General features: G+C 41.6%; 1 protein-coding gene across 3 annotated transcripts in view; it reads right to left on the bottom strand.

The window, feature by feature from the left end:
* The window catches only part of RPTOR (regulatory associated protein of MTOR complex 1), a 494,290-nt gene that overhangs the window by 440,681 nt on the left and 27,601 nt on the right, over positions 1-26,008 (bottom strand). For all 3 annotated transcript variants that reach the window (XM_056867014.1, XM_056867015.1, XM_056867017.1), the window contains exon 2: positions 13,556-13,658. In XM_056867014.1, coding sequence (XP_056722992.1) covers positions 13,556-13,658 — 103 coding nt within the window. The remainder of the gene's footprint in view (positions 1-13,555; positions 13,659-26,008) is intronic.

Here is a 26,008-nt window from a genome sequence, read left to right as displayed (position 1 = left end):
CTGGATGAAAGTTCAGATTTTCTTGGTCTCACCCACATAGCAGCCATTTCTCCCCACCACCACCACTGGTGATATAACGTTATAGTTATCTGTGTATCATCTTCTGTAAATTCACAGCTTTTATTTTTTTAAGTTAGTCTCTAGCTCCTTATCATTATAACTATTCATTTGCTGATTTTTTTTAATGAAAGGGTTGTGGTGGTGTGGCAGGGTACTGGCTTCTGCTGGGGAACTGGGGCAGGGAAACTCCTAGAAACCAATCCACATGGAAGCCCTGGTGTTGCTGCACTGCATCACTTGCTGTGTAGCAGCAACGTGGAAACTACATGAGCCTGTCCCCACGTGGAAAGCACCTGATCAAAGTGGAAACAGAGACATTGTCATGAGTAACTGTCAGAGAAGGGGATGACAAACATCTAATCCCTGTGTGGTGCTAAGTATGAATGTTCTCAGGATTATCTGCATTATAGCCTGTGCCAAGACTCTGTAAGGATGTACCCCTGGGTCCTGCCGTTGTTAGCATCAGAGTACGCATTCTTGCAAAGCAGGATGTTTTCCAGTTCCTGACTTTATTACACTGAAAAAATAGTTGCATTTGACTTGTTCCACTGGCAACAATATGAAAAAGACAAAATTAAAGGTAGTCCCCTGTGCAAGCACCAGGTTATCACTGACTCATGGGGTGACATCACATCACAACGTTTACTAGGCAGATGATGTTTATGGAGTGGTTTGCCATTGCCTTCCCCTGCCATCTATACTTTACCCCCAGCAAGCTGGGACTCATTTTACCAACCTTGGAAGGCCGGAAGGCCGAGTCGGCTACCTGAAACCAGCTTCCCTGAGCCGGCTACCTAAAACCGGCTTCCACTGGGATCGAACTCAGGTTGTGAGCGAAGCTTTTACTGCCATACTGCAGTTCACCACTCTGTGCCATGAACAAACAAGCAAAAAACCCAAAGGAGTATGGTGTCTTCAAAGTATTAGGTATACATCATCATTACCATTAGCAACTGAAACAAGTCAGGCTCCCAATAGCTCTAGGTTCACAATGGCCATTTAGGCATGGCTGTCTTGTCCCCCTTTTCTCCTGTGAATGTAGCAAATCTGCAAAGTAAGCACGCATGATCGGTGCCCGACTGTGGGATCAACCCACCCATTTCCGGGACTTCCGCAGATTGTCCTGATTTAAATGGGTGTCTTGAGTTATCCCAATTTAAATTGGTGTTTTGCTGCAGCCACGGGAGTTTGCCAGTGCATTTCAGAACGCCGGTAAACTCCCACGGCTGTAGCAACCACCAAGCCCAGCGGCGGCAGCAGCAGCTCCTTCCCCCCTCCAACCCACACCTCTCCCCCTCTCCCCTGCTTGCTCCTCTGCCCCCCCCCCCAGTACCAGCCGGCGTTTCAGCCCACCTCAGAGAAGCCTGGAGCCCCGCCATCAGAGGCAAAGTGGCAGCCCTTTCTAACACCAAGGCCACACACTTCCAGCCGCCGCAGCCTCCACCTGGCAAAAAGTTGCCAGGTGGAGGTTTGCTGTTCTGTTCCCCCCCCCCCAATTATGAACTATTTTACCTATCTATGCTACAAATTTGGTCATGTTTAAGGCAAAAAAAAAAGAGAGAGAGGCAGATTTCAGCAGTGCTTTTCAGTTAACCTATTTCTAGAGGTCTCAAAAAACCCTTGCCATATTGCCAGACTTGCTTTGATGCATCACCTCCATTAGGGGGTGTATAAAGAAAGAGATTTCATTCCAATTACACTGCTTCTATTCAGTATTCATCTCATTTATATCACTGTTGAACAGATTTTTTTTCACATAGTATAAGGTATATCTTAAGGTATAAGTATATATATTTCTTAATGTCATTTTCTACACTCTTATTGTGACACTTAATTCCTAAAGTAAAACCAGAATTAAGGACAGGTATCATTTCTCCTTAAAAAGGAAAGGGAATATTATAGAAACACTGTCTATTACCTGAAGTGAAAGCTGCATGCCCAGCAACTCTAGTTTCCCAAAAGATGGATGTTATAGCGTTTTGCAACTCATTGAGGGCAAATTACAAAAGATATGTACACCTATCATTCACTCCCTTTCAAGACATAACCGCATCTTCATTCCAGTATTAATCCCAGAGAGACATAAAGCAGATTTAAGGGAAAGCAAAAGGACCAGAATGTTTAAAAAGATCACCCAGAGGCTATTAAAATACTATATTTTAAATCGTGTATGTGCAGAAAGATACAGATGTAGAGGCCTCTCTAATGATGTCACCCCGTGAATGGGTAAGATAGGTAGCTGCCTGTTCACATACATTCTCAGTGGTGGCTCTCATCTTATGGAGCAGCCTGTCTGAGGTCAGAAAGACTCCGCTCACTTCTGTCATCCCACAGAATGTACAAAACTGTAATGTTCAAGAGGGCATTTTTAGAAAGTGATTAAAATTGTACAAGAAATGGTTTGCCTAAGGCCACCTAGTATGAGCATGATGAGATTAGAACTGGCTACCTTGCAAAGCACCATGAGATGCAGGAACAGGTTGAGATCTATATTTAAAACTCAAACTTAACCCAAGATAAGCACATAGTGACAAGTCAGGAGAGAAGTAAGTGGTGACCATATTTAAGTTTTACATAGAAATATTCACAGAGTCTACTACTTTAATTCTACTCTACTTTTTTTCCCTATAATTGTGGAGGGGAAATCTACCATATGGCCCTCCCCTTCTCATTACTGATTTTAAGGACAAATAACACATCTGGAATTTCAGTCAAAGAACTGCAGCATCATGTGTAGCTTAATCCTTCTCAAAGGCCAAGTCTGAAGCTATTTTAATATCTTTTGGAAACAAAAATCACATTATCCGATGTAAGCACGTACAGATATTTTCCACACATTTTTCAATAATTCAGGGCAGATTTTGTACACCCAAAATATAGCAACTATTTTTTCTCTTTTTTAACCTCGGTCACCAAACACCCCCACAAACCCACTCAAATAAATAAATTGGTTAACTGTAAGATACATTAACACTATTCTGAATTTCCATGGGGAGAGCATCAGTGCACCTTGGATCCTGAATCATAAGAGTATTTTTACTGGGGAAAGATTCTGCTGCATTATCAATGAATTTTGGTCCTCTTAGGAAACCCTGACAAGATTAATAATTTATAAATAGAGAAATCAGTCCATGATGTTTAGGGTTGCCATCCTCCAGGTACTAGCTGGAGATCTCCTGCTATTACAACTGATCTCCAGCCGACAGAGATCAGTGCACCTGGAGAAAATGGCTGCTTTGCCAATTGGACTGTACGACATTGAAGTCCCTCCCCTCTTCCCCAAAAACCTCCCACCGGTGGTAAAGAGGGACATGGCAACCCTAATGATATTATGGGTGGCTCTCTGAAATGTCTACAATCCAATAATAAGAATTATAACTTCAAATGAAGATTCCTTTAATTAACTGTTCCTGTTCAGAAATTCAAGTACCTATGTGCTGAAGCACTTGGGTGAATCAAAATTTCTTTAATTATACTGTAATCATTTATGAGAACCTCAGTTTAGGGACAAGAGTTTTGGGGACAAAATGGGCTCTATCTAGTCCCCAACATGGTGCCTGTGGGCCCCAAGGCGCCTGCCAACATCTTTTCTGGCATCCGCCAAGTGTTTTTCAGAAGTGGGTGGGGCCAGGTAGAGCTTTTGTCCAGCAAGGCTTCAGACAGACTATTGGAAATTTGATTGGCTGTGCAGATTTTTTAAAATGTTGCTTTGGCAGCAGCTGCCACCACAGATCTACATGCACTGTGTTAGTGATGTTAATCTGTGGCAATCATTTTGTGGCTGGCTCCACCTCCTGCAGCAACCATTTTATGGCAGCCATTTTGTTGCTGTGTCCACCATGCAGGCTCCAAAAAGTTGGTGACCTCTGCACTAGTTTATGCTAGAATTAAAACTTGATCATCTGTAAAATGCCATGTCTCCTGTTTTGTTTTTGCTGCAACAGACTAACATACCAAGTTCTATGGAATTACTAGCAAGTTTGGGATACCACGTAACAAGTCAGTCAATAGAGACTGAGGACTGAACCACTTCTACAATGGATCGTAGCAGCATGGCTGGTGAGGAAGCTAAGGCAGTGACATGCAAAGTCTGTGGCATGTTCGTATTCTTACCTGAGGGTAATAGCAATGACACTTGCAGCAACTGTAAGTTGGTAGCCCTACTGGAGGAGAAGATAAAGGGACCTGAGGCACACTTGTCCAAACTCCATTTTATAAGGGAAGGTGAAGAGTTCATGGACAGGACGCATTGAGATGGACAAGCACTCTTGAGATGGATACTAGAGGAGGAGGGAAAGGTTATCTAAGGAAATGGAGGAGCACCCAACACAAGAGCATGGAAGAATGTAACCCACAGGAGCAGAGAAATCAGGAGACATTCTGAACCTCTTTTGCTAAGCAATCGGTTCCAGGATCTCCCCACAGATACTGATTCTGGACCACTGGAACAAGGGCTACTCCCCCAGACTCCCTGAAGCTTGAAGGAAATTTCTCAGGCCCTGTGGATGAGAGGACTCGAGCTTCCATTCCCCAATATAGGAGGAGACATGTGCTGGTAACTGAGGATTCCCTACTGAGAGGAGTACAGGCTAAAGTGTGCTGACTGTACTTGTAGTCTCGAGAGGTATGCTGTCTACCAGGTACATGCATCCAGGATGTGACAGAAAGGCTAGAGAGACTCATCAAGCCCACAGATTATTATTGTTTCTTGCTTATCCATGTGGGAACAAATGATACTGCCCGGCACAGCCCTGAACGTATTAAAAGAGACTATGTGGCTCTTGGTAAAAAGGTGAAGGGCCTGGGAACACAGGTTGTATTTTCATCAGTTCTTCCTGTCGAAGACCGTGACTTAGGAAGGGAAAGAAGAATACTGCAAATAAATGACTGCCTATGTAGATGGTCAGGAAAGGTTTGGTTTTTTGGACCATGACTACGTTTTCGAGATAAAGTTGTTCTATCAGGAGATCGTTTGAACCTCACAAGGGCAGGAAAAAATGTGTTTGGTAAGAGCCTTGAAAACCTGATAGGGAGGGCTTTAAACTAAATCCTATGGGGAAGCAAGACAAAAACTCAAAGCTTAGTTTGATGCCTATAATCGGAGATAAGAACACTAAAGATTTGCAGGGAGTGGCACATATACAAGGAAACATTAACTCACAGTTTACCGAGATAAAACCCCCAGGGCACATAAACCATGGATTCTGATGTTTCTACACTAATGCAAACAGTATGGGAAGCAGAAAATGAAAAACACATTTTCACAGAAAATGAAAAACACTTAGAATTAAACTGGTCAAATCTTGTGATTTTTGTAACCAAAATTCTCCATAAATTTTCATTGATTCTGATTGTTCTTTTAGGGGATTTTAATGCCCGGATTGGCTACGATAATCGGAATTGGGACCTTTCTGTAGATTTAGATGATATTGGGCCCGTGCCTCCGCAGCTTGGTTTCCTGCGACAATCCCAAGACTCTTGTAATAATGCTGGCCATAAATTAATTGAATTCTGCATTGAACTAAACATGATAACGCTAAACGGCCTCCATCAATTTCCAGCTTCCCAATATTTTACATTCAATGCGAGGCAAGGGCGCAGTGTTATTGACTATGGAATCTGCTCTCCCAGGTTCTTAACCTCAGTCAAATCTGTTACCATTGACTTTCATACCGAAAGTGATCATCTGCCAATTTCAATTTCCCGGCTATGCCTAACTAATAACCCTTCTGTGCAAGAACACGGTGCTACACCGCAGGCCAATATGAGTTTAAAATGAATTAAATGGTCTGACGCCCGGGTGATTTCCTTTTCTTCACTTCTCCAATCTAAAGAAGTGTTGAGCTCAAATTCTCCATCCTGAACTCCGACTCGCATACTGAGACGCTATTAACTCTCTCCCGGATTGAAGAGCGTTGTTTTGCTCTGGCCGAACCATGCTTGTCCAACTCTAATAAGATAGCCTCCTGGTTCGACAAGGAATGTTTAGCCCACAAAAGACAGCTTAGATTCCTGTTTAGGAAAGCTAGTATGAGTCTTCCCAGTGATAACCTTGAAGAATACTTTACACACAGAAAGTTGTATGCCAACTTAGTTGCAGATAAAAAGAAAACCCACTTTCTACAAAGATGGTCCCATCTTCTCGCATCTCTTAAATCCTGTGATAGTAAGACTTTCTGGAAAGCAATTGCTATCTCAAGTAACAATAACTTTTCTCCTGAAACTAGCATTCCTCCCCAAATTTGGGTGGATCACTTTACTAAGCTTTTCTATTCCCTCACTAATACTCAGCTTAATTCTGATGAAACTATTCCCTCATCTTATCCAAGATGGCCAGCTGTTGATGTTGAAAAAATTACCGAACTTATAAGTAGCCTGAAATCTGGTAAAGCTCCAGGTCCGGACGGACTGCCTGCTGAGCTGTTTAAGGAATTTTCTGACTGTTGGGCCCCACTCCTTGCCAAACTATTTACATCCATTGACTTATACGGTATCTTACCAAATTCCTGGCTCAACTCAATCATAATTCCCATTTATAAGAAGGGTGACCCATCCTTGCCTGAAAATTTTTGTCCCATCAGCCTTCTATCAATCTTAGGCAAAATGTACGCAAAGCACCTGGAACAGCGTCTCTCAAGATGGGTAAAAGATAACTCCATCGTTGGACCTGAGCAAATTGGATTTTCAAAAAATAAATCAACTCTGGATCACTGTTTAGTACTCGCCACTCTTGCAGAAAAGTACATGAAATTGGGCAGCAAGAAACTATACGTCGCATTCATTGACTTGAAGTCTGCATTTGACTCGATCTGTAGAGACATTCTTTGGACCAAACTATCTAAACTAGGTATCAATCCGTGCCTCCTATTCCTTCTAAAGAAATTGCACTCTGCTACAACGAGCCAAGTTAGATTTTCTTCATGTGGAGGCCTCACCGATAAAATTACATTGAACAAAGGTGTGAAGCAAGGTTGCATTCTCGCTCCCCTTCTTTTTAACCTGTTTTTCTCAGACTTGACCAGTTCCTTAAACACTATCAACGGACACCCTCCAAAATTAGGTGGTAAACCAGTTCCCATCCTACTATATGCCGATGACACTGTCATCTTATCCTACTCTAAAATCGGACTTAAGCCCTATCTAGTAGCATTTGAGAAATACTGTCAGCTGAACCTCCTCAAAATAAATTACTCAAAGTCCAGTGTTCTTATTTTCTCAAAGAAGTGGTCGCCCTCTAGCTGGCATATTGGAAAGGCCAAAATCCAACAAGTAAAGAGTTTCAAATACCTGGGTATGACCTTTAATTATAACCTTAGATGGGTGGTGCATAGAATTAGAACCATCAAACTTGGGAAAATATCTTTAAGCCAACTGAAGTCCTTTTCTTTTGGTAAGGGCAACCAATACGTCCCTGCTGCAACCGAGGTTTTTAACTCTAAAATTTTACCCCAGATTCTGTATGGCATCCCTATTTGGATAAATGCCTTTAATCGCGATCTAGAAGCTCTCCAAGGTAATTTTTTTAGACAATTTTTGGGTTTGCCTTGTTGTGTGTCTTATTTTGCAACCACCTCTGAACTTGGCCAAAGTCTATGCGAAACCAAGGCTTGGTTATCAACTATTCGCTACTGGATCAAATTACATTTTAGAATGGAGCAGGGCTCCCTTTTATCTTTACTGTTAAAGGAACGCCATAACACTTCCTGGGACAACATAATTCTGACCAAAATAAGATCAATTGGAGTCTCTCTTGACCATCTAGACCCACTTTCTGAGGCCCACATCTTTAAAACTATCAAACAACGACTTTTGGATATGGAATTTCAGGGGTTACATCCCACAACCTTTTGTCTGTTCATCAGCAATGCTGGGTTTCTCGACTAAAACTGAAAGTATCCCCCAATATTTTTATAATTTGGATACTCCTTCTCGAATTTTGTACGGAAGGTTTCACCAAATTCCAATTCAGGATCAAATTTGCCCATGTGACTCCTTGGATACGCTTGATCACATATTACTTGACTGCTCTTTATATGTATCACCACGTGAGAAATGGTTAGGAAATAGGCTACACGCTAAGTCTCACTTGCCTAATAAAATAAAATGCCAATTCTTAATGAATGATGTAACTCCAGAGATCACTGTGGATATAGCCAAGTTTTTGGTTGAAGTGATGAAAATCCAAAACCTTAAAATCTTTGATACTTATGGTTCTCAGTTTTGATCTTATCGTACCGATTTTAAGATGTATGTTTTCTGTTTGTGATATTTGTCATAATGTCTATGCCATTAAAGGTTTATGGAATGGAATGGAATGGAATGGAAGCAGAAGTCCTAATACAGGAAGGGGACTATGACCTAATAGGTATTACACAAACTTGGTGGGATGACTCACAATTGGAATATTAGGATTGAGGGGTACAACTTGTTTAAAATGGATAGACAAATAAGGAAGGGGGGAGGAGGAGCATTATATGTCAAGGATGTGTATACTTATGAGGAAATACAAGAATCTGAGCATGGAAGTTCAGTTGAGAGTCTCTGGTAAAAAATAAAAGGAGTAAGAAATGAAAGTGATATTATGGTAAGGGTCTACTATAGACCACCAAGCCAGGCAGAAGACTTGGATGAGACACTCCTAGATCAGATTACAAAGTTCTCAAAGAGACAGAACACAGCGGCCATGGGAGATTTCAATTACCCAGATATCTGTTGGAAGTCCAACTCTGCTAAAAATGTTACGTCAATTAAATTCCTGGCTCGTCTTGCTGACAACTTCATTTTCCAGAAAGCGGAGAGAGAAACCAGGGACTCTGCTATCTTGGACTTGATTCTCACCAACAGGGACGAACTAGTTGATGAAGTGAAAGTAGTGGGTACCATGGGTAGAAGCAACCAAGTAATTTGGTAATTTATAATCTTGGGGAAGGGAAAAGCAGTACTTAGTCAGACTTACAGGTTGGACTTTAGGAAAGCAAATTTAACAAATTTAAAGCTATGCTGGGTAGAGTTCCATGGGAAGAGAAGGGAGTTCAAGAGGGATGGGAGTTTCTTAAAAGTGAAATATTGAAGGCACAATCACAAATGATTCTTATGAGGAGGAAAAATGGGAGGAGCCTAAAGAAGCCAGGGTGGCTCTATAAACAGCTTTCTAAAGATTTGAGAAATAAAGTAGACACATTTAGGAAATGGAAGGAGGGACTTATAACCAATGGTGAATATAAACAGATAACCAGTGCTTGCAGGATGTTAAAAAAGTTAAAGCTCAGTATAAGGTTTGGGTAGCAAGAGATGCCAAACACAACAAAAAAGGGTTCTTTTGTAATGTTCAAAGTAAGAAAAAGAACAAGGACATGATAGGCCCATTGCGGTTACAGGAAAGTGTAATTGTAATCTGTGATTAAGAGAGGGCAGAACTGCTCAATTCCTACTTTGCTCAGTCTTCTCTTGCGAGGGAAATGGTGCTCAACGTGGCACCTGGAGATCTCCTGCTATTACAATTGATCTCCAGACGACCAAGATCAGTTCCCCTGGAGAAAATGGCTAATTTGACGGGTGGATTCTATGACATTATACCCTGCTAGGGTCTCTCCCCTCCCCAAACACCACCGTCCCCAGGCTCCACCCCCCCCCCAAATTTCCAACCCAGAGCTGACAACCCTATACACTAGAGAAATCCAGTGGCACCTTAAGACAAAGTGTTTATTCCAGCATAGCTTTCATGAGTCAGAACTCCCATCCTCAGGTGCAATGAAAAAAAGAAAAAAAATTCCCTCCGTTTTATGCAGAGAATTACAGAAGGAGAGGGGGAAGAGAAGAACTGAGCTAAGAGATGCCTGGTATCATAAATCAGGTATGGTTCTCTACGTTAGAGACTTGAGCAGTTCACAAATAACAGATGATGACAGAGGTCAAAGGTTCAAGCCTCTCTCTTATTCTGCAGTGAAGACAAAAGTGCAATAAAGTACAGTAAACAACAAATTAAGGAAGAAGTGTTCTGAGGATGGTACATCATGTGAAGAGTGTATTATAATTTTCCTGTTGGGCTGTCAGAAAGGGGGGAGGAGGAAGGTATCAGCTTATTTTTACTTCTGAATTCAGTCCCAGTACGAGGAATAAAGAACACTCCCTCTCCCCCCATCAGAGACAGTTTTGGTGATGTATGTGCTCTTACCTCAATATGAACTACTTCAAGGTAAACATGTATCAGGGGCTGGCTGCAATCCAAAGCACAACATACTCACAAGAGTAGTAGCAGCTTTGGGACTGCCTGTGCTAGGCTGGAGCTGCTCTGACCTGGATAGGCCAGACTAGCCCAATCTTGTGAGATCTCAGAAGCTAAGCAGGGTCGGTCCTGGTTAGTATTTCGATGGAAGACCACCAAGGAACTCCAGGATTGGGATGCAGAGGCAGGCAATGGCAAACCACCTCTGAACGTCTCTTGTCTTGAAAACCCCACCAGGGGTCGCCATAAGTCAGCTGTTACTTGACGGCAAAAAAATAAACAAATGCTGGAGATGACAGAGACACCCAGAGAGCAGAGGAATCTGACAAGGAAGGGGGTCTTGGACAGACCTTCCCTTGCATGTCAGGGCCACCTCCCCCAGCCTATCACCTTGGCTGCCATCTTTTTGTCTCCTTGCACTCTGTTCCTTTGTAGATGCCTCAGCCAGCTGGTGTGACCGATGGCCCCTTTAGCCTTGCCACCAGCCCTCCAGGGGCACAACCACACAGGGAATTGTCCCAGTGAAATTAATGGCCATCCACCCCTGTTCCCACCTCCCACTTGCTTAATATTATGGAATACCAACCACAGATTGTGTGAAATGAAGCAGCATCACATCTTCCTACTTTTCTTTCACTGCCTGACAGTGCTGGAAACTAACAGAAATATTGCATCTTCTAACAATTGCCTTTTCTCAAGAAATCCCAAATGCTTTCCTAGCTGTCTGCTACTTAGGTCAGTAAGCAGCAGTAGACTGGGACAATATGTATGCTAACCCTCCTGGATACTGGAAAATATTTTATGGGGAAACCACTAACACCTACCTAGTTCTCTGCTACTTATGCAGCAGACTGGGCAAGCAGCTGGAAAGATCTGATTTACACACAAAGATACCGTGTATCATATCTCCCTGCCTCCTTCCCATTGACCAATAAACCTAGGGACACCAATAACACAAACTGAAGAGTAGTGACTACCAAGGTACCGCGTTCTCCTTCGGTCTGTTAGCAATCCCAACATGCTACTCAATAGGAGAAGCACTGAACACAACTATACCCAATATGCACTGCACTAACTGTCAGCTTAATGTTTGTTGAAAATGCTCCAAATACTAGCATTATTCCATTGCTCACTGTTACAACCCTTGCTTGTGGTTTTGGGAGTCTAAGACTCTGAACAGCAAGGAGAAATCCATAGTTATCTTTATACAATTTTAACAGGCATGCATAAAACAGTGAGACACTGCTAACAGCTCTGCAGTAAATGCCTAAGTAATTTTTTTAAACCTACTGACTTCTTAGCAACCATATTAAATCCAGTGTTGCAGTGCTTTTTAGGACAAACAAAAACAAAAGGAACTTGTAAACTACAGAGAGAAAATGCTCAGGCAACACAGACCAAGAGGCCTCCATTGTTAAGGTAGCACCTTACATTTCCTTCCTCATCTCATTTGCAGCATTTCTTAGGTATTATTAGCCTACTAGAGTACTTGCCCTTATTAAAGCAGTAGACCTAACACAGGAGATTCCCTGACCCAATTTCATAATGCATAAAAACGACTCACACTGAAAAATGTTTAATTGGGAGAGGGAGGGGACTGGTTTCACACTAAGTGATACAGTAAACAGAACTCCATTTGGAGTATAGTGCTCAGAAAGTTTTTATTCTTTACCAAGATGAAGTTAGCAAAATGACCACAATCCATTTTTTGACCAGCTTCAAATGCTGGGGGGAAAAACATGCTTCTATGACACCAGAACTAAACTGAAACACTGGCTTTATGAAACATTTGCATACAGATGCATACATTTATGAAACACAAAATATCTCACCTAATCAATGTTCACTAGGGCCCATTTGCTCACAGAGAAAAAATACCCATGTTCAATTAAGGCATCAAGAAAAATCCAATCACCACAAGCAGCATAAACTTGTGTGTGTGTGTGTATATAAAGTGCCCTCAAGTCACAGCCAACTTATGGCAACCCCTTTTGGGGTTTTCATGGCAAGAGACTAACAGAGGTGGTTTGCCAGTGCCTTCCTCTGGACAGCAACCCTGGTATTCCTTGGTGGTCTCCCATCCAAATACTAACCAGGGCTGACCCTGCTTAGCTTCTGAGATCTGATGAGATCAGGCTAGCCTGGGCCATCTAGGTCAGGGCAGCATAAACTTGGGGATTTCCAAATAAATAAACAAACATAAAACTTGTTAGAAGATGATTTTACTGACAGCACTCGTCAGGGAAATTATTGCCCATGCCCCCAACTACGTGACCCCTATATGCCTTCTCAGTCAAAAATCTGCCCAGGCCACAAAAGGTAAACTTATAGGGAATTTATTTTGCTATATAGTAAAATGTGCTTTGGGGAAGGCACTGGCAAACCACCCCGTAAACAAAGTCTGCCTAGTAAAAGTCGGGATGTGACGTCACCCCATGAGTCAGGAATGACCCGGTGCTTGCAAAGGGGACCTTTACCTTTTTAAAAAGGGTTTACTCAGATATTAATTAAAATCTTACTTAAAGTCTAAAGGGTCTTGTTGGGGGGTTTTATAGTAATTGAAGGAAAAACCAGCATACTACAATATGACTGTATGAGACCTCTATTAGAAGATCATTCACAGTGGCTAATTTTACACAGATCAAAACTTGGCAGATATTATCCTCCCTGGTGGTAGCCCAGGCAGCAGACTGTGGAGAGACAAATGTACATCCAAGCATGTTTATTATCAACAAAGGATTTCCAAAATAGTCACAAAATGACTCAGGGCGCCCACAGGCATGTACAAAAGTGGTCTAGATCATTTGGATCCCACATCGATTTCCATAGGCATGGAGGGGGGCTTTTTTCACCTGCCATAGGAAACACCCAATTCCTCCACCTAAGCTATTCCTGGGGAGGGGGGCTGTCCCCAGAAGCAGCATTTGGAGGGGATGTACGCTACACTGTGAGCAGAGAATTACCAAAAATTACACCCCATCCTACACATGTGGAAATCTATGTGGGATGGAACCCCACTATCTGCTCCACAAGTACAAAACTCTCAGCCTCAGACCTCACCAAAACCTGAAGAAAAGCCTTTTTTTCCCCCATTTGGGCTGCATTTCAGCAAGGTGAATTAACCCATAAGAAACAGGGCAATTAATGTGACACTTGAAAGTACTTTAGTTTGTATTTTTTTTAAATTGTGTTAAAAGTATGGTTACCTGTACTTAGAATCTCAAGACCGGACAAGTTAGAAGTTTAAAGGAAATAATAGTATTTTCTTACCTATCCAGCACTCAAGGCGAGCACAAGGAGTCGTCTTCACCACATCAGGGGGGTCAACACCAACATTTAGGCACAATACTAAGGCAACACTAACTGTCTTCATCTGGAAAAGAGATGAAAATGGTATAAGCACTTTAACTATCTAAAAGGCTCGTGTGCATGCATCTATACACTCACAGATTATTCAAAAGAAACTGCAACTGAGATTCCTTTAAAATTTGAACATGTAGAATCATCTCACTAACAGAATGGTTCTGATTATCAGCAGTTCAAGTACACTACTTGTACTCCTAAATAGATTTGTCCATAAATCCTTATTCTAGGCAACAAGAAACGACTGTATTATTTCTGATCAGCTCCTTGTCCATAATCTGAGTATGGGTCTAATAAGTCTGTTATCTGGATGTGAACCCATTAAGCAGCCCCATATACAACAAGCTAGCTTGTAAAATAAATACAAGAGGGACCTTGGTTCCTTTGCTCCCCCCCGTCTCCTACCTGCTTGTTCCCCTTTGGTTCTGCTTTACTCCCACCCACTTGGCCCCCCTTCTGGTCCCCTAGATGGGGGAGATAAAATCCTATATTCTCCATCAAACCGGCCCCTCCCAGCATTTGCCCTGTTCCACTTCTCTTCTCCCTGCCCCACAATAAGCTGAAGCCACTGCCTAGTGTACAGTATGCTAGAAACTCTGGAGAAGGGGTTAGTGCCCATCAGATGCCAGGTGGCTTGCTGATACTTGGGAGAGGGCAGTAAACCCATGTCCAGATTCCCCAACATGCTGTATACAAGGCACTGGCCTCTGCATTATGGCCATGGGTTGCCTCGGCAACCCAAAATGGTGGCTTACATCTTTTAAAAAAACGTAAAGGTCCCCTGTGCAAGCACTGGGTCATTCCTGACCCATGGGGTGACGTCACATCCTGACGTTTCCAAGGCAGACTTTTGTTTTACGGGGTGGTTTGCCAGTGCCTTCCCCAGTCATCTTCCCTTTACCCCCAGCAAGCTGGGGCCTCATTTCACCGACCTAGGAAGGATGGAAGGCTGAGTCAACCTTGAGCCGGCTACCTGAAACCGACTTCTGTCGGGATCGAACTCAGGTCGTGAGCAGAGCTTTTGACTGCAGTACTGCAGCTTAATACTCTGCGCCATGGGGCTCTTAGGGGTCATAAAACTCCAGAGAGGGTGGTTTGCAATGTCTACACCTGCACATATATGGCTGTTAGGTTGGGGGAGATCCTCTGACCCATTCTATTTATACTGTCAGATTATTTTGCAAACTTGGGTTTGCAGAGAGCAGTACCCTAGCCCTGGGTAACACTGTTGTGAAGCACACATGACCATTAGATGTAGCTTCCTGTTGCTGTTGTGCAGACAATGCTGGAAATGAATGGAAATGTATCATGAGTGGAGTCCTACCATTCAGCAGGAAAACATATGGGTTCCCACTTGCTAATGACAAAAGTCAGTGCAGTGATTTGTGTGTTTATGCACATGCAGCCAAAAGCTGAAGCTCAATTCTGCTACTTGTTGTATAGCAGCCTGTTGAAAACCTGTTAGGCTGATCGGCAGGGGAAATGGTGATAACCCTTCACATCCTACCCCCCCTCCCCAAAAAACAACTATTGAGTATATTCTCATGTTGCCATGAAGAAGAAACATAAATATACTATCACCTGGTAGCCTATGACAAATAATCACTTCTAGAGAAATAAGAAAAAGTAAATTGTAAAAAACCTTTCCAGTTGTAAAAAGTGGGAAAGAATTGGTTGTTTTCTTTCAGACTACTGATGTGCAACAAAGTAGGTATATGTAATACAGGTACTTTAGTAAAACATTGTGTGGCCTAGAAACTTCTGTGGACTTACTGAAAGAGCTGATTTGAACCTTCAGAACAGTAATAATGTCACTGCAGCCTATTTCCACCAGAAGTAAAAATCCAAGGGCTGTTGAGAAAAAGTAGGTATCCTTATGATGAGTCAATACAGACGTTGCCAGAATTTAGTTCACTTGGGAATAAGCTACATAGGTTTCTGCATTCACAAGAACCCATTAAATACAAAAAGGTGCCCTCGTCCTTCATGAGTTGATCTCATCTTTTTCAGAAGACACATTACAGGACTGCACATATGTCTTACATTCCTGAAGCTTGTATTTTAAAGCCCTTAGTGCAGCTCTATGGAAGACTGATTGCCAGTGGACCTCTGCCAAACATCATGGATTAGGCAGAGTCCAACAGAAATGCTTTATTAAAAAATAATGGAAACTCATTATTCAAGATTTGTAAATCAATAATGCAACACCGCAAGCCTTGCCTTAAGTGGCCACTCAGAAACCCAACAGTACAAAAGCAGCCTGAAAGGTGTTCTCTTACACGTCTCCAATAGTAATCTCTTACTATGACTCTTAAAATAAAGGGCATCTATTGCAGAAGAACCATAAACCAGTTTCACCATACCTGCTGATCACAAACAAAGAGAACGTAACTGTAAACGTATTGTATCTTCTGAGAACCAAGTCCAGGACTATATATTTTTATCCTAAGAGCCTGCCTATATCACATCCTTACTGTGCATTTACGTTGATTTTCTGTCAGCATAAGATATAGCTCATCTGCCTTACCTGCAAAATACACAACTGGGAAATTACGCATGGCCCTAGTTAATGTACTTAAACAACCAGACTAAATAAGGGCCAAACTATACCACTTCAAAATATTGTTGAAGGTTTTCATGGTCATCAGTTCTTGTAGGTTATCCCGGCTGTGTGACCGTGGCCTTGGTATTTTCTTTCCTGATATTTCGCCAGCAGCTGTGGCAGGCATCAGTGTTACTCCTCTGAAAATGCCTGCCACAGCTGCTGGCAAAATGTCAGGAAAGAAAATACCAAGACCACGGTCACACAGCCCAGATAACCTACAAGAACCGATATACCACTTCACTTTCCAGCCCTACGAATTATTATAAATAGCAATCTCACATTAATTTCCTTGCCCCACTCCTGGTTGACTATGGCAGATTTAAGTTATTTTGATATCAAAGAAGTAACAATAATGCATGCCCTGCAAGACACTTTTTAATTATTATTAGACTTCCCTATATAAGAGTTTGAACAGCTATTAAACTTTCAACCTAGGAAATGTCTCCCTCATGAAGTAGCGTAAACATTTTACTATTTCCCCCACCCACCCACCCAAAAAAAAATTGCTGTTGAACATTTGGGTACATGCAGACTACCAAACACATGAGTTTTATTATCCACAGAACTATTTGTAATTACATCTTTATTTTCTGGATCAGGAATTATATTCCTCTTTACAAAGTTTCCTTCAGGCACAATAAAGATATCAATTCCTTTAGCTATGGTACGAGCACATGACAAAAAAATTTGATCTTTAAATAGATTGTCTGTCAGATGTAATCTCCCTTAAGTGGGTTTCTTATAGAAAGACCACATCTATGTTTTATGCTTTTCATATTCTAGTGATATTTTGTTAATTGGATGATTAAAACCATTGCCATTCAATGTTACTGTACCAATATATTTCACCTTTATTTTTCAAAGTACAATCTACTGCATATCATCAAGTACTATTTTGCTTGTTACTTCTTAATATTTCAATACCTGTCTTGTGAGGAGTAGGCATTATAATGTCTAATAGGTGCTGTTACTCCTCAAATATATAGCATGAAAGGATGCGGATTTTATTTTCAGTTTTTCCAATGGAAATTTGTAGGGAGCACTACAGAAAAGAAGGGATGACTTCTTTTTTGAACAAGTAAGATGTTTTTTCAGACAAGGTTTAACTCACTCAAACTGAACAGAATTCACTTTTTCAAATGGGTGATTTTTGGATAATTGGGAAATTTAGGAAGCACTGGGGGAAAAAACCCTCCTATGAAACATTTTTTTGAATGACTGAAATGTGCTAAGATACCAGACCATGTAGTAGCTCCGAGCTGCAATTTTGCTTGTAGAAAATTAAGCATGACAACTGATACCGGTTTATATGCCAAGTTATAAATTATGCATTTTATGTTATTAAAGCAGAAAAATATGTTTACATTTGCCCTTAAAGTCAGTATTGCATATATTTCCATTTCTCCCCCAAAAAAAATTCTGTGGGAAAAAATTCCCCATCCCTTCAAAATTTCTGGAAAATTTTACATCTCTATCTCTTTCCTTTCAGCTTTTCTGTGGTCCTGTTCTCATATAAGGTGCAGTTTTCCCCTTCAAAAATTATTTATTCATGTGACTTAGCGTGAACTATATCTTTAAAGCGATATCATTTCATCATAAAAGCAAACCAAGAAAGTTTAGATTAAATGATGTTGCCAGGAACTCCTTTTCAGAATGATCCACACCAAGATGGCAAGTAGTACTCATTTTAGGCACTGAATGACAGCTCAGATGTTCCCCAAGTCCAACGTTTTCAATATTCTTTGTTGTCATGACAAGACCAGGCTTATAAATAGCTACTCACTTGTGACAACTGCAGCTGCCTCAAGCAACCAAGCAAGGAATTTTTTCTCAATTGGGAAATTCAACACACCAAAAATGTGGGCAAGTGAGAGAGTAATATTCATGGGCTTGTATATAATGAGAGGCAATGTTTAATTCCATTGTTGATAGGGAATGGTCTGAAGGAAAATGAAGCTGCTACTGAGGCTAAGTATGTATGGCCCTGTTAACTGGAGATGAACCTGCAAATTTGATTGTTTGGGGATTCCTCAAAGTTCAAAGAACTCTTCTTCATCCCTTCATAAGTTCTTTTTTCTAGAAATCCAAATTAAAATTATTCTTCTGGTATTACATTTGTTTTGTGCCTCCTTGTTAACAACAATTTTTTTCTAGCCATGTGGTTTACGGCAGCCATTAAAAAAATTAAGATGTGTTCCTACAAGTGAAGTCTTAAAAAAATAAGACCTTGCCACCTCACTGAATTGTAATTGGTCGGGCATTAATTGGTCTAGCTTTCCCCTGTATGGTAAAAAAGGAATATTAATCTGTCCTTTTAAAGCAATGAGGTTTAAAAGGATCCTTCTCCTTCTAGGTGTCTGTAAATATTATTGCCCTCTGCCTACAATGAATGTTAACATGCCATTTTTCTCCTTGTTTATAAGGACATTTCTTTGCCACTTTTCTCCCTACAGGAGGAATTCAAAACAACTTACAAATTTCCAAAATACAAAGCCATCAATAAATATCAAAAACATCAATAAATATTTATTTACTTAGAATGTTTTTTATGTTGACTCTCCAAGAACCTGCCCAAACATGTTTGATTGTGCTTTCTTGGTACAAAAGAAACCACTGAAAACACCAAAGGTTAAGCAGACAAAACTGAGAATTTATTTTGCAACCCTAATATCAATAAATCATGGGGAAATGCAGGAAGCTCAAGTATGTAATCGTCAATCCCTACAATGCTATTACAAAGCACACTCATCTGTGACAAAGTAGAATAAAAATCCCTGCCAGATTCAACACCAGGGATGGGGAACGTCAGGCCCGAGGACCGTATAAGGCCCGCGAAATCATTTGGTCTGACCCTTCATGGGTCCTGGCAGATATCTAGCTCAGAGGGGTGCTGCCCTGCTTGAATCTCTTGGGCCCAGCTGGGGACAGCAGAGCTCAAAAACAAGTCACTCTATGTGGCAGACACTTGAAGCCGTCTCCGGTCGTGCCTCTTGGCTAAATGTTTGACCAAATATAGCAGGCTAATTTTTAAGTTGATAATTTTGTATGGCCCGCGAATGCTGTTATAAATATCCAGATGACCCTTGGCAGAAAAAAGGTTCCACACCCCTGTTCTACACCAATGCCTCCATCTTCAGGATGTGATATAAAATTTAAACTCTCGAAACAAGAGCATTGGAAATGGGGGTCTGCCACCACTCTGCCACATGCTCACCTTAAATAACTCCTAAAGCAAGGCTTGCCAAATCCCAGGCACCAGGTCAATACGGCACCTAGAAATTTCTTGAGGGATCCATGGGATCTCCCCACATCAAGACCAAATTGAACAACAGCTGCTTGTAGGACAATGAGCTGATATTCCATTCCCCTCAAAGAGTACTCCCCTCAGCATACCGACCTGGCTGGTAAATTAATCAGAGCCCTAATCAACAGGATAACTTAATTTCCTGCACAATTAGCATTTCCCTTGTAGTTACTGGAGCCAGTGTGGTGTATGGTTACAAAGTTGGACAAGGATCTGGGAGATTTAGGCTTGAAACCCCACTCTGCCATAGAAGCTTGCTGGGTGACTTTTAGCCTAACCTACCTCACAGGGTGGTTGTGAGGATAAAATGGAGGACAGGACAATGATGTAAGCAGCTTTGATTACTGCTGCTCCCAACAGCTCTTGTCCAGTCCCACCCTCTCCTTATCCCCAATGAGAGAAGGACTGAACTAGCTTCAGAGAGGTCTGCCCCCATCCTAATTGGTGGGGGGCAAGACGGATATAATGGTTTTACTGAGCCACTTAGGCATATTTATAAGTTAACCCCCAGGACCCGTTTGATATTTCAACAGTTCTGCAGTTACTGGAAAAAAGGAAGAGGGGTTAGCTTTTTGAGGTGATAATCAGGATTACACTGTTATTTTTTTACAACACTTTTATAATAGCATTAATAATTACGAGCACTGTAAAAATGGGTTAGGATTAGGTTCAATAGTAGAAATTATTAGAAAATATAGTAATTACAATAGAAAATCCTGAAGGATAAAAAATGAATCTGGTACCTCAATTTTGGGGCTGGCTGCAGAAATTTGTCAAGACCTGCCATAAAGCACACTTTATTTATTAGCAGTTCTGTATACTTTGAAGGACAAGTTGTGTGTCATATCTACTCCTCAGATGAGTGATTTTCACAGATGTCATGGCACATGGTGATGTGAGAAAGAAGAGCCCTATATACTGCGAAGACCCCATGGGGGATAAAACATCTCTTTGCACAGAGCATACTACCTTTCCCGAGAACTATGTGGGAGTTCATTAGAACTCAAATTGACCTCACTGCTTAGCTTTGTACATTTATTTTTTCCAGTGCAACTATATTTTTCAAGAAATCAATGCCAAGTGCTAATGTATAGTGGCCCATTGATGAGCATCAAATCTATCGAATTTGAGTATATAGGGAAGGTCCAACCATCTCAATCAGGCATTATTCAGACATTAAGGACAAACCATACTCTGGCACTAAATGAACAAGCCATGTCTTTAGGGACTACCTCTCCTTTACAACTCAGAGTCAATTACCCACTTCTGGTTTAATACAAGCCAGTTTGTCTTTACATCTGAACTGGCAAACTATGGTTTTGTGATTTGTACTCCCATACCAAATAAAGAATGTAACCTGGGGTGTACAACATACAGTCCACCGTTAGCATCCGTCCTGTCTGGCAGACCCATGTTGTGTAACCCAATGTGAGCACTTCTCCCCGTGGTAATCCCATAAACAACATCCACAGACGAGTAGTCCAAGAGTTGATTTATTAGAAAACCTACAGGTATACAGAGCTAACAGGTAAGTTGGCACGAATGAGAACTACAGGCACGGCCTAAGGCCTATATGGAAGAGCATTGGTCATATCAGATAGTGGTGGCAGCCATGGCAACCACCCTCCCTATGAGGGCAGTTCCCACAGAGTTAGCGAAAGGAATTTGACAGTTAACAGGCCTGGCCTTGGGACGCACCTGGTGAAACCAAAACACACACAGTCTGGCTGTCTCAGCAGAGAGCAGGCCTGACACCCAAAGCCAGCTCCCAGCTGATCCCCCTTTCCTCCTGCTGTATTGTTTGAATCGGCCCCAGGCATCACATCTGCATCATCTCTACCACAATAAGGTACTGGGCACAAACCAAAACAAATCTGGATGACTTCAGCATACCAATGCCATTGAACTCCCTACCTCCATTTGATTCTACTCAAAACTGAAAATATGGAACAGAACAGAACTCTGCAGATGCCTGAGGGAAGTGTTCCGAGGGGATCAATAGCAGTCCATCATTCCTGTATCCTCTACAACTCCCTGCCAGGACCCAATGGGGCCACATTAAGTCCTGTGGTCACGTCTATGTGTCATGTTAAAGAGCACAAATCCCCCTAACAGAGAACAGGATCCAGCAAATTCATCAAGTCCCAGATAAAAAACAGACTGGCAAGGATATATAAAATATATGGTATTTCAAGCACATTTAGAACTGACCAAGTGAACTCCCATCAAGAAAAGGCTGGAGGCAAGGTAGTAGCTGGCCAAGGAACCTAAAATGAGGTATTTTAAAGCAGATGGTGCATACTCCCAGTGTCATTTCCCCCCATAAGCACAACTGGATAGTCATCTGACCTCATTCTCCCCACTCCCCATTTGAAAGGCATTCCAGGCATATTTGGGGATTTTGAGGCATTTGAGAATTGCTGCTGTGATACTCCTATTCAGTTGTGTTCTTTTTATTTGCAGCACTGTTTTCAATTGATATTGGTTGCCATTTTATGTTTTACAGATTTTTAAAATTCTTTGTAAGCTGCCTCGAGTGCATTTATTAATGAAAAGACTAAATACAATTGTTCTCAATAAATAAATTATCTTGACTAGCTATTTCCAGGATGGGCACAAATCCAACTGACAGGTCCCTGCCCTCCCCAGCAAACCGGCTCAGGGCGGGTAACAAGTCTAATAAATAAATAAATAAATAAATAAATAAATAAATAAATAAATAAATAAATAAAGTCTGCCTTTCGCTAGCGAGGCAGGAGGAAAACGGGAAACAGAGGGTGATTCCGGCCAGGAAACAGGAAGTGGGGTTAAAATTAATTACTTCCTGCCTAAGCTAGCACCAGGAACGGAATCACCCATCTGTTCCAAGATGCTCTCGCTGCTCCAGAGTGAGAAAGTGGGTGTGCAGATACTAATGTGGTACTTTTACCTGAAAAAGCATATTTTCAAATATAAAATCTCCTTTGGTTATTCTGACGTACAAAATAAGTACAGGATTCCCATGCTATGCTTTCTTTTGACTATCAATTCAGCGTATTTGTCCTCCAGACATTAAGTGTTTAATTATGAAGATAAAAAGTTATTATAACATGCTTTATTATATAATTAAGAAACATTTGCAGGATCTAGTCAAGAACGGATAGTTGGATTCACTGCCTAGTATTGCCCAGGGCTGCCAATTCAAAAGCAACAGCAGAAATTTGATCAAAACATATACTCTGACATAACCATGAGGAAGGAATGATACTCAAAACTCAATTACGTCTAAATAGGATTGAGAGGCAGTACACAGCTGTTTTGTTGTTGCTGCTGCAAGGCCACCATCCCTACTTTCCAAATCCCATAGATGTGGGGACGCCTTCCTACAAATGTTTACATAAAAAGTATTCAGCATTCCCAAGCCTGTCCGAAGCAAAGACACCCCCATCTCTGCCTCCCTGGGGTGCTCATTAAGATTCAGAACAGCAGGCAAAAAACATACAGCAAAGCTAGAGCCGTACAAATGTATAATTTATAAAGAAAGCTAGAAAGTGGAGCACACAGCAAAGAGACTGTGCAAGGAAAGAACTGGAGGGAGGGGCCAAGCAGGGAAAATCCCAACTGTTTTCATGGTAGCCTCTGTAGCATCTACAGACTCCCTTCCTCCCATCCAGCATTCTGCTGCAGCACAGACTGAATCCTAAGGCAAGTGGCTGATCAAAACACATTGCCATCATGGGTGCTACGCAAGCTTCACATCCCCGTTTTATATTAACAAGGGATTTAAGTGATACTTTCTAGCATGCAGAAAGAAAGCAGCATAATTTCTGATGAGGTTCCATCCATCAGTATTTCACATGAATTCCCACAGGACTGAAAAGCCCTTAGGAAATGGGAGAAAGCGGTTTCACAGTCACTAGATATTTCATTTTATAAGCTTTACTGCTCAACAGAGAAAAAGAAAAATTGGACCATGTCTGATTCTTTCTTAACACACATAAATGTGAATAGGTCATGCATAGAAGTTTAGCCCCATGGGAATGCACACATATCTTATTTATGAAATGGCAGTGAGGGAGTCTTGGAACAAAGCAGGACTAACTGTTACAAGTCTTAAATTAAATTCTGCACTAACTAGCTCAAGTCCTGAGCTGCTTGCACACTGAATGCCAGAAAGCTATCTCCCTGTACTATGAAAGCAGAGAACAAATTAAATAAAGACAAAAAGGTGACATTTCTGCCATGGCTGACTGAAGAAATTAATACCTTCCATCGGGCCATAAGCACAAGCACTTCTAGTGAAGAAGAGTAGTGCTAATGGATATTTTAGGATTAGCAAGAGCCAGCTTAAAATTTACTTGTTCTTTACGTACTTCTAGATGAGTCAAATATACAAAAACAAGCAGGAACCCACAAGGGCTCTCATTCCCCTCTCTTTCACTATTTCCTTTCACTGAAAGTCCTTATAGCCTCTCTTTTTTCCTGTCTCCTCCTCCCCTTTCCACCCACCAATGAACCTACTTCTATCAGCTCTCCAGTCTTCAGTTCTCCCTCCTTTCCTACATCTGGCAACCTCTACCTGGGAAACCTATGGCCCATTTACATGGTGCTGGTCACCAGGCTGGGCCCAGTTGTAAAATGGAGAACTTGCAAGAGGTACCTAATTTTCTCCGGTATCACTTTCCCCACACTATTTCCCCTTTCCCTCTTCCTGGCAAACCCCATATCGTCACCCTTTTCTGCTTTCTTCTCTCCTTCCCACCTACCTATTTTTTATCTGCCTCTCATCTTCAGCTATATTTATTAACTTCATTTTTACCCTACTTTTCTCCACAGTGGGGACCAAAGCAGCTTACATCATTCTCCTCCCCTTCTTTTTAGCCTCACAACAATCCTTTGAAGTAGGTTAGGCTGAAAGTATATCACTGGTACAGTATCACCTAGTGAACTTATTTCATGATGAATAACCTTTGGATTATAATGCATCTTAAACAGAAAACTATTTAAACTACCGGTATGTTTAGAAAGATTTTTCTTCAAAAAGTATTTTATTTAAAAAACCCAATTAAAATTTTAAAAATCCAAATTTTTTATTTAAAAGAAATCATTGATTTTTATACACCCAGAAAAAAACATACCCCAAGATCAGAAGCATGGAAAACCATGTAAGGAGGAGGAGCATCTGCTCATTAATATAACTAGTGCATAAATACTGATGCCCTTTGGCAATGATTCTCAGAATCAAGCTATCAAAAATGTTCAAGATATAGCATAGTCAACGGTCAGGAAAATAATACAGATCAAAGTGAAACAGTACTTCGTTATTATCTGGAAAAGAAAAAACTATAACAATTAAGTTACTTTAAACAAGCAGATAAGCCTTCTGGAGGACAATTAACCAGCTTAGCCTAAGCGAGCAGCAATTCCTTTTGAACAAGAAGGTTGCCAGATACACCATTCAACCTGCCTTTAGTGCATGTGTGTATGCAGGTGGATAGGACATTACATAGTTTCAACTTTTCAACAAGGATGAAGAAACAACGTATTTTTTACTCCCATTCATTACTGTCAGTAAAGAACTCAAACTTCTGCCAGTTAAGAGATACCACCAAAAAGAGAGGGGCCTCCAATGCATTCACTTAAATTAATTTTTGTCGTTTAGAAGCCACAAAGATCTGTGTACTACAACAAAGTGTACTGAACTGAACCCAGAAGATGCTAAGGCTGATCTCTTCAGGTACTAAACCCAACTGAATATGGCAGAAGTGAGTGTTCCCTTTACTCGTTACCAGAAAAAGAGGCTCCCAACAATGGCCCCCGCTGGTGTGACAGGACTCCCTTTAACCATCAGAAGACAATGCAGAAAGTCACCACATCAGGATCCTTAGGCAAGACATACGAACTCCAGTGACTATAAAGAGCCAGTTTAGCAAAGCAGTCAAGATCCAAAGGTGGAACACAATTCTCTCACGGGGGGTTGCAAAGCTGGGGGTGGGAGAGAAGAGGAACAGGGTTAGCAGAAGGACAAGGCTCTGGACTTGCCTCATCCCAGCAGCATGAATAGAAAAAGAGGGAGCAGCTGCCATGCTCCCTCTTCTACCCTTTCCTTGCCCTGCGGCCCTCGCTCATTCCCTCATAAGGAGAGAGGGAGGGATCATGGCTCAATGCCACAGCATCTCCTTGCACACAGAAGGTCAGAGGTTCAATCCCCAGCATCGCCAGTCAGAAGTACCAGACCACATATTATGTGACAAACCTCTTCCTGTTAATCTGACAAGCCACTGGCCAGTCAGAGGAGACAATACTGACCTTAATAAACGGTACGTCTGACTTAGCTTATGTGCTCATGTGAAAAGCCTGCCAGCTAAGCACACAGGTTACCTAACAATCTGCCTGAGTTCTCTATGCCTGTCTCTTCTCAAACCCCTGCTGACAGATGGGTCTGAAGCCAAGCCCCGGCCTGTGGCACTGC

Source organism: Euleptes europaea, chromosome 1 (genome assembly GCF_029931775.1).
Source record: "Euleptes europaea isolate rEulEur1 chromosome 1, rEulEur1.hap1, whole genome shotgun sequence".
NCBI lineage: Eukaryota > Metazoa > Chordata > Lepidosauria > Squamata > Sphaerodactylidae > Euleptes > Euleptes europaea.
The sequence above is the reverse complement of the archived record's forward strand: the minus strand, read 5'-3'. Positions and strand labels throughout refer to the sequence as shown.